At 32.6% G+C, this 10,255-nt stretch overlaps 1 protein-coding gene and 1 long non-coding RNA gene across 4 annotated transcripts; one reads left to right on the plus strand and one right to left on the minus strand.

Moving 5' to 3' along the window:
• Nucleotides 2,428-3,241, minus strand: LOC104750545. Its single transcript, XR_761648.2, has 2 exons — nucleotides 2,949-3,241; nucleotides 2,428-2,740 (listed from the first exon to the last, which is right to left on the minus strand). It is a non-coding gene; the product is annotated as an uncharacterized LOC104750545 (long non-coding RNA).
• On the plus strand, nucleotides 7,668-10,248 carry LOC104750546 (F-box/kelch-repeat protein At1g67480). Of its 3 annotated transcripts, none has more exons than XM_010472350.1 (5): nucleotides 7,668-7,791; nucleotides 8,345-8,417; nucleotides 8,510-9,275; nucleotides 9,364-9,682; nucleotides 9,805-10,248. In XM_010472350.1, exons 3-5 carry the CDS (start codon nucleotides 8,830-8,832, stop codon nucleotides 10,111-10,113), a joined length of 1,074 nt encoding a protein of 357 aa, XP_010470652.1. In that variant the 5' UTR covers nucleotides 7,668-7,791; nucleotides 8,345-8,417; nucleotides 8,510-8,829; the 3' UTR covers nucleotides 10,114-10,248. The 3 variants fall into 3 exon arrangements, with proteins under 3 accessions (XP_010470652.1, XP_010470651.1, XP_010470654.1); XM_010472349.2 differs by lacking the exon at nucleotides 7,668-7,791 and adding an exon at nucleotides 7,804-7,927; XM_010472352.2 differs by lacking the exon at nucleotides 7,668-7,791 and adding an exon at nucleotides 7,945-8,106.

A 10,255-nucleotide genomic window follows, 5' to 3' on the forward strand; every position in this document is an offset into this window, starting at 1 on the left:
ACATAACTTGTCAACATCACGTTGCTTAATGATTATTAAAAGAAAGGAAGAAAAAATCGAGATTTAAAAAGTGAATGAAACGATCGCTTTCGGGTCGCCACTTTCAGATTTCATAAATAAGAAATTAACAAGTCTTGTTTTCATTAGGAAAAAAGATACCTCAATACATGATCACATATCCGAACTTTAGAAATATATTGCCAACTACACTAAATAAATGTATTGCATAGTCACATATGCCAACTATATGATGACACATGCTCAATATCACTATTATTTTATTCCGTTACACCGTTTGACAGAATCCAGTATTGAACAAGTTTGACCGGCGTTGACCAATAATTTTTTTTAATTATATTTTATTTGAAACATAAAAATATTTTGTAGAATAATTTATGGCCTTTTAATAATTAACAAAATATTTATATTCATTATAAAGATATATTTTATATTTGTTAATGCAACCAATCTTCTAATAGTGTTTTTCAATTAAAAATCATTATTAAATTTTCAGATATTAAAACTTTTATTTTACCACATATCCTACTATATTAATTGAGAATTAAAAATATGAAACTAACCTTATAATTTTTTCTGCATATGTTGTGATTTGAATTTTTTTAAACAAAGATATATTACTCAATCTATGAAAAATAAAAACTATGTTTTAATCTTCCACATCAGTGGGTTGGTAAAACCAAATTTATGTGGTTGATAAATTGATAAATTTTATTTGCTCACAATTACAAATTATAATTACTTTAAAATATTTCACAAAATAATGATGCAAACAAAACAAACAAACAAAATAAAACTGTAATATACATCAAAAAAATTGAAATACTAATATTCTAAAATAAGAAGTATTCAGAAAGATAAATGTAGATTTACCAAAGAATTGTAATATTAACTTTTTAATACAATATAGCAATAATTTTTATTATTATATTATAATTTTTGGAAAAAAATATTGATTATATCCTAGTGTATAGTAAATGAATTTTATTTCAGTAGTTCTAATGATCTTGATATAATTTGGGTTTGATTCTAACGAGTTCATATAATGATTTTGATATTAAAGAATATTTTTTGTATTAAAATAAATTAAAGAAAAAATGTTGTTGTTTTGGTTAACAATGTATAATAAGTAATTTCCATATTTTATTTATTATAACATGAATTTTCCGGTTTTAGTTTAAGTTTCAATATCTTAAAGAACTGTTAATGATTTTTATTTCAGTTTTATTTAAGTTTTGAACTTCAAAAAAAAAACTAACTATTATAAGATTATATGCATTAAACATATATAATATATCTTTATATTGGATGTAGATATGTTTTTTAACCATAAATGATTGAACAAAACAATTTTATTATTTTGTTTTGAGTACAAAAAAAAATTGTTGGTCAACATCGGTCATATCTAGTCAACGCTGGATTCTAAAAAATTATGTACCAAAATAAAATGATCGTGATGTTGAGCATATGTCATCATATAATTGATATATGTGGGCATGCAAGACATTTACTTAGTAGTTAGCTATACGTTTTTTAAGTTGTGATGTGTGGTCAAGTGAGTTATATTTGATGTAGGTGAATTTCTTTTTTCTTTTTCATTATGGTGGGTTGTTTAAGTCAAACCTCACCAAATATTTTGCTTTGTCTTACTTTTTATTTTTAATTGGATTCAACGACTTTTTTTTTTTTTTTTTTTTAATTTTGTTTAAAGTGTCATCTTGTGTTTCCTCTTGTTTCGTTTACTATGAATGTTATATCAAATCTTTTTGTACTATCTATTTGCATATGTGTAAAGAACTAATTATCATATTCCTATAAATTATATATTAATATGGTCGCATGTCATAAAAAAGCCAATACTTTTACAAGATAAAGAATAAAGACAATAAAATGTTCACGAGATAATAAGATCGTGGTTGATAGATTATTTTTTCTTTCTTGTTTAGCCTTACAACCTGATGTGACTTATTTATTTTTTCTAATCAAACCAGCTAATATACATATAAGTATAACCAAACCAAAATTGTAAAATAAAAATAGTATAAAGGGTTCCACCGTGCTTTAAGTTCTGAATTTGTCAAGCCTCAAATCCCATTTTTCTATGATTCATTTAGTTTTGGAGTGCAATTATTCTAATTCCAACTGTGGAACAAAAAAGTGCTGTAAACTGCGAAAAAGTTATAAGAAAAAAGAAAAAGAAAAAGAACTCATCATCTTGGCTCTCGCTAATTATGTTTTGGAAGTTTTAAGAAGTGTATATACCTCTCACTTGTATATCCTTGAGGAAAAAAAACTGGCAATATCACTTAGCTATAGGTCACCGTCTATGTTATAGCTACATATAACTATAGGTCACCGTCTATGTTATAGCTATATATAACTAAATTTTAATATGTGCAAAAAATCGGAAAATCGATAATTTCATACCCCAGTTAATGGAGTATGTTGAATTCCTGCTCTAGCTTTAATATTGAGCAAATTCATACAATAAGTTCAATAAAATTCAAATTCACTATCCAACTTGTAAAACAGTGTTTAAACATACACAATGTATAACGATGTTAAGAGACTGTTAACGGCTGATTACGTGGAGGCCACGTAAAAAACGACGTCGTTTTGAGAAACAAAAAAAAAGTTTTTTTTGGCTAAAACGACATTGTTTTTATCTTCTTCTTTCCCGACTGGCGTTTCTTCTTCCTCTTTTCTGCTTTAGCTGCTGAAACTGCACAAGAAGACAAAGGAAAAAACATTTGCCTTAACTCTCAAGTGAAAATGGAGGTGACGTTGAACATAGAACTAGTTCCATGCTCAAACTGATTTCTGCAGTTTCCAAGCTGAAGCAAAGTTTTGTAGTCAGACAAAACATGCTAAATGAAACAAAAATGATTCATAGATATAAAAGAAAATATTGAACACAGATAATTCAGCACCTTGTAATCAAAGGTGAACAGGACTTGCGACTTATGTAGTTAATTTTTCAGCTTGCATAGAAAAAGAAAGAAAGAATATGGTTATTGGTTAATAATACAAAGAGACTAATTAGAGCAGAAAAACACACTGAAGTCGAGTTTTGGAGGTAGAAGAATCTGAATCATCTGGTATTTATTCTTATCAACTTTGCAAATACAAATAAAAAAATAGACACACAATCACAATCATGTCCGTGAACTGGTAACGTGAAATCAAAGTAGGTGATAAAGTAGCGGGAAGACCTACTCAACCTATAAGTAGGTGATAAAGAAGCTCTTTTTTTGTTTCTCAAAACGACGTCGTTTCTTACGTGACCTACACGTAAGCAGCCGTTAACAGTTTCTTAACACCGTTACGGTTTGTGTATGATTTAACACCATTTTACGAGTTAGGGTAGTGAATTTGAATTTTATTGAACTTAATGTATGAATTTGCTTAATGTTAAAGCTGGGGTAGGAATTCAACATACCCCATTAGCTGGGGTATGAAATTACCGATTTTGGGCGAAAAATCATGTTATATTTTTTTAACAACAAACATTAAGTGAACTTGATTTAGAAGATAAAAATATAGCAAACATCACTTAGGACATCTCCACTCACACATGCTAATCAACTGACTTGTTAAGAAAAAAAATGAAAGAGAAGAAAAAAAGAAGAGAATAGTAGACAAGAAACATTTCTCATAACAAACCGACAGATGTTATTTTTTTTAATGGTTACTATTAATAAAAGATGATATGTATATATATATAATTAAAAGAATAATTTTTTACTGTTGGACTTGGTCTTAGCTATTTATTGTACTCTATGTCCTAGCTACATATAACTAAATATTAATATATTCAACATGTATTATGCGAATTTGATTTTCTGATGGCAAGAAGATAACAATACAAGCAAACATCAAGACCAATGGGAGGTTTTAATTTTGGGGGTCTTATGTACTATTTGAATTTTTTATGAATTAATTTTGTATTGTTTTGAAAATAAGAACCTTTGATTTTTTAATTAAAATTTTCTCCTCCAATGGTAGGATATAATTTTGGGTCTCTTAATTTTTAAAATATTGTTTTTTTGAAATTTAAAAATTTGAAATAGAATAGAAGTAATATAAATGTAGTAGAAGCACAAAAATACAAAAGAACTTGTAAAAATATGTGGTCAAAACACTAATCATCCAATAACACCAGCTTTCTAAATCCAAAGCAACAAATAAAAGTTTTTGATTACAGCAGCAAGAGCACAGCCTCCAATAATGGGTAAGAGTAAGAGAGAGAGGTAAACAGGTAGAGGGAATGCCTCGCCTAAGAAGAGGCTTGAGACGAACGCTAAAGGCTGGTTCACTACTTTTGATGATGTGTATGAAGGACACTGCAACTTTCGACATACTCACTGTTGCGGCTACATGTCCAATCGTATGCGCCAAAGCTACGTGAACAATCAAACCACCATCATCACACAGTTACATCCGTACTACTAACACACCTAATCTATAACAAAAATGATGAATCAGAGGATTACTGCATAAATTGAATCTTTCAGGCGTATCACACTCTACGAGCATTGATTGCTAATCTTCTGTTTCCATGAGTTGTATTGTATATCTTACTAGTATAGCCACCAAGTTTAAATTGTCAAGTTAGTGACTGGTTACCTTTTGACACATCACCTATACTTGGGATCTTTATGAAAATTTGAATGTTTCAGATCATTAGTATGTCTGTTGTTATACCCTTATTATGTAGTTGTGGTTTTGCAATTGATCTTTTGATTCAAGTATCTCTCTGAAGCCGCAAAACCCTTGTGGTAGTTATGCCTTTATTAAGTCTTGATTTTGCAAATGGATAACTCCCCAATAAGCATTTGTGTATTGAATCTGGTTTTAACCACAGAGTGATTCTCAAGATGGATCTTGGATATTTGTCTGATATGGCTGAGATGTTTCAGAGTTTTACATCTCTATCCTTTCTTTTTTTGTAAACTCAGCTTAAAGTTTAGCCATTGAATCTACAACACAGAAAGCCAAACAGAGGACCACGAGATTCTTGCAGTAAGGTATGCTTCAAACACTGTCGATTGTTCAAAGAAGAGATTGGTGATGAGAATGTCTACTCATTGAAAACTGGTCTCATTGTAATCAATGGGCCAAATATAGTCAAAAGAGTATCTACAACAATTTATAAAAATACAAAAAGAAGAAGAAAAGTTGCAAAGCTTTTTTGCTTACAAGTTTACAGTTTGCCAACGACTTGAGTCCCTGGAAGCTGACTATCGAAAGCAGCAATGACGGAAGCATCATCAAAGAACCACAAGCAAGAGAAAACGTCGAAGTTAGCCACGGGTAAGGAAAAGCATTCAAAACCTTATTGTTGTAAACATTGAACACAACGTTCAAAGCCCACCAAGTCACGAAATATATCCCAATCTTCACCTTCTGTGCAGATTGTTCTTCAGGGACTTCTACACGTGTAAAGACAGACAGATCATCCGATTGAATCGACTCGAAATTTGAATTGCCTCCGGTACAATCTCGACGACGATTCAAATCGCCTCTGATACAATCGCCTCCGGTACAATCTCCGCCGAGTCAGTCTACGCATCTCCTCCGACCCAAAACTATTCTGGTTCCATATCCTCCAATTAAAGCATACCTTCCTTTGTTGGATTGAGACTTCGATCGTGAGAGAAGAGAGAAAGAGAGAGAGAGGAAAGAAAAAAAATTCATCTATTATTATGTATGGCCAACAGAATATTGACACGTATCGTCTCTTAAAACAAATGTGAGTATAGTATATAAGAGGCTCCCTTATCTTTTTTCTTTTCTTCTAAATTATTTTTTTGCTACAAAACACTAACAACCTGCGGATGGAGAAAGTCTTAGCTACTTGTTGCAGCCCATGTCATAGCTACATATGACTAAATTTTAATATACTTAGCTACATGTAAATAAAATTTAATATGTAAAACATGTATTAAGCGAGTTTGATTTTGGATGGCAAGAAGATAACAAAGCTAACAAAATCACTTAGTTGCATGTCATAATTTTTTTCGTATTGCTATGTTTATTCCCATTCTACCTTGGTGGTTACAATAGAAATGGTATATTTCTTAACGTAGCGGTAAGATACTTACATCCACTACTTTTTGAGAAATACTGTAAGGCAATGTTCGTTTCATCATTTAGCATTTCCGTCTAAATGATCTATTTAAATGATACATCTAAATGATTCATTTCAATGACAAATGACCCAACAAACAAGGTAAAAAAATAGTTTATTTGGATGGTCTTTTTTATGAACCATCTTCATCTAAATGGTCCAACTAGAATCATCCAAATGAGTTTCAAATTTTTAACTAAAATTTTAAAACCCATTTAAATGATCCATGTGAATGATTCTGAATGATGCTTTTTTTTTGACAAAAACAAACAACATCTGAATGATTCATTGAGATGGTCAATCCAAATGAATAAACAAACAAAGCCTAAGTGTAAGTGAGTAAGTGATTAATTTTCATTCCATCTTTTTTATTGATACTATTCGATGGTCAACAACAAAAAAACGACTAATTAATATTAATTCTTTCAATTTCTTTTCAAAAGATACTTCTTTCTTTGACACCTATTATTTAAAAAATAATTTAGACTATATAGTGAAATTTTTACCAAAAAACAAAATTTAATATTTGCCCCCTACTTAAAATTTTTACTACCAAAAAAAAAATTATTTGCCCCCTAACAAAAAGGCAATGACATGCGACTTTTATAGGGAATTCATGGTCACCACTACGAACCACCAGTTGGAAGATAGGCCCACGTCAGACGGATAGAAAGGGATACGATACGATTGGCATGTGCATTCAGATTTCAGACACACTACAGATCTCCATCGTCTGTATGCTTTTCACCCCATCCTTGAGTCTTTTTTTTTTGTTTCTTCTAAATTTTACAATGTCAATATATTAATTTCATTAAACTTGAAAACTGATTCGCTTATTAAAATAAATCTAAATCCCTGAGGAAAGAGAAAGAAAGAAGATGAAACTTGACAAAATATGCTATTTAAACTCCACATATTGTAAGTCTATCAAAGATATTGTAACACAGTTACACAAAAACTGAACCACAACGAACTAATGGAAGCAAACGAGCCAACTCACTCTACCAAAATTATTGCCTAATATTGGGTAACACAACGTAGAACACCAAAGCGACACAATAGTAGCTAGCTCCTCCAAAAGTAGTACGAACGAAAACATTCTTTTCTATTCTTTACAGTTTCCTAATTTGACCCTTCTTATATGTTATTAACTTATTATTACACGTATATATTGACCCAAAAAAAAAAAACATGTGGTAGAAAAAGAAGTAGAACCCCTAAAGTTTATTGTGTAACATTGGAAGAATAGTAAAGTTGTCAAATGAAATAAAATTTTTTAACTCACAGACAAAAGATTAGTATACATTTAATATTGTTTTTAGGAATAACGAAACATGTCTTGTTTTCTTGGTTGTCTCAATCAAAAAACATGTCTTCTGAGCATATTAATAGTAATAAAATATAGGATGATGGGTTAGTGACATGGTGACTAGTTGACATTATTATCTACGGTGATCCACCGTAATAAGATAGTAATTGGCTTATATATAAAATCCTAATCTGACGCTCCCTTCAATTTGCTTCCATTACCATTATTAGATCTCTCTCTCTCTCTCTGTCTCTGTCTCTGTCAATGTTATCTTCTCTGCACCAACTTCAACGCAAATAGACCCAAAAACCGACAGAGCTCCCCTATTCTTTCGGTACATCGTCATCTCTATCTCTTTTCTTCCTTTTTTCTTTCTCTCTGTGTATAAATGTCTTAGCCATTTTGGATTTTAGTTAGATTCTTTCTCCTTAAGTTTCTCCCACTCTTGCAAACAAGATCATCCTCTTCAGGTCTCTCCCATTGATTCCTACTTGTTTCCCTATACAATTATAATTCCCTTCAATTTGGATTCTTGATGTTTTTTCTTTTGGAGTGTTTCTTGTTCTTATGTGCACACGATCTTTAAGATCTTTGGCCAATTCTTGGAAACAAACTTTGGTCATTAAGACGTTTTCTTGATATTATTTATGTGAGAATTCAAATTTTCAGATTTTCTTGATAATGTTTTGCTTTTTTAGGAAATAATTTATAGCCATTCAAATTTTATTTTGTTTTTTTTTCTTGTTTGTGTGTGGTATATGATTCTTGAAGACACGCTAAATTATTCTTTTTCTTGATCACCCTATCTCTTCTTTGTTTGATTGTGATCTTCTTGGTTCTTGACTTAGTTCAAGACTTTGACTAATCTGGAAAAAATGAATTTGCAGAAAAATTCATTACTTCTAAAGATGGATGTTGCGGGTGGCTGACGAATCTTCTTCTCTAGCATTACCTTCACTGGTAACAACATCTCATCTTTACAAATCTTTTGGATAAACATCGTAGTTGTTGACAACATCTTATGATCTGTGTTTTTTTTTTCTTTTGGCCAGATACGGAGATGTGTGTGAGAAGAAACAACAGTAATTTAACAACAATCATAGATACTAACATTTGTAGAATAAGCAAAACCATTGGTATGGAACATGAATTAGATTGTGTTGGACATCATCAATATTCATCAGTTGTCACTTCAATCCCATTCTTCTCCGCTACATTGTTTATTCCTTTGTCTTTGAAAATCACTATACGTGACGGGTTTCACGAAGTTCTTTAGTTAACATTTTCCATACACAACAAACAAACAAACAAACACGTAAATCTTTGTTTAGAAAAATTTGTTCTTCTTGGGGGAGATTAAGTTGAAAGAAAGATGCAAGCGTTGGCTTTAAGTGGAAAGAAAAGGATTGTTAATTTCATGGATGATCCTTTGATCCCTGGATTGCCTGATGATGTGGCGAAGCAGTGCTTGGCGCTTGTACCGCGAGCTAGGTTCCCTTCTATGGGAAGTGTATGCAAGAAATGGAGGTTTGTTGTTCAGAGCAAAGAGTTTATTACCGTGAGAAGACTAGCTGGTATGCTTGAGGAGTGGCTATATGTCTTGACGATGAATGCTGGAGGGAATGAGAGCCAGTGGGAGGTGATGGACTGTTTTGGACAGAAGCTATCATCTCTTCCACCGATGCCTGGTCCTGTCAAAACAGGGTTTAAGGTTGTTGTGGTTGATGGGAAACTTCTTGTTATCGCTGGTTGTTCTATGATCAATGGTTCTCTTGTTGCATCTGCTGATGTTTATCAGTATGATACTTGCCTCAACAGGTTCGTCAGCTTTTGTTTTCTCGATTTTTCAGTATCCTTTGTGAGCTTTGATTCAATGATTGAGTGAGTTTTGTATATTTGATATCAGCTGGAGTAGACTAGCAGACCTGGAGGTAGAGCGGTATGATTTCGCTTGCGCTGAGGTGAATGGACTTATTTATGTGGTGGGAGGTCATGGTATAGACGGTGAGAGTCTGTCGAGTGCAGAGGTGTATGATCCTGAGACGGGCACATGGACATTCATAGAGTCTCTAAGGCGTCCGAGATGGGGGTGTTTTGCTAGTGGCTTCAACGGGAAGCTCTATGTGATGGGAGGGAGATCCAACTTCACTATTGGCAACTCAAAACTTCTTGATGTGTACAACACTCAATGCGGCTCCTGGCATGGCAGCAAAAACGGTTTAACTGTAAGTCTCCTTTGAGTCTTTGATCATTGAGTATGAGTCTAATGTTGGTTTCTTTCTTGTCACATGATATATAGTATAGTGAGTGTTTTTAAGATTTGACTGTTTGATATTTCCTCTTGCAGATGGTCACAGCTCATGTTGAAGTAGGAAAAAAGCTGTTCTGTATCGACTGGAAGAACCAAAGGAAGATGTCAGTCTTCAATGCGGAAGATGAGACCTGGGAAGTGGTGGCTCTTCCACTATCAGGAAGCTCGAGGGCCGGGTTTCAGTTTGGTAAGCTGAGTGGGAAGCTTCTGCTATTTTCGTCTCAGGAAGGAACCGGTCACAACACTCTACTGTATGACCCGGATGCTGCACCAGGCACACAGTGGAAAACATCTGAGATAAAACTGTCTGGTTCGTGCGTATGCAGCGTCACAATCACAGCCTGATTGATGAACTATAGTGATGCCATTGTGTTGTTGGTTACATTTCCTCATATGAACCAAAGCAAAGAGAGCATTGTCTCTTTTTAAGTTGATGATGTACACTGACTTAATAAAGTGGAGAAAGTGTTCTGTTTGAAACTGATTT

Source organism: Camelina sativa, chromosome 16 (genome assembly GCF_000633955.1).
Source record: "Camelina sativa cultivar DH55 chromosome 16, Cs, whole genome shotgun sequence".
Lineage (NCBI taxonomy): Eukaryota > Viridiplantae > Streptophyta > Magnoliopsida > Brassicales > Brassicaceae > Camelina > Camelina sativa.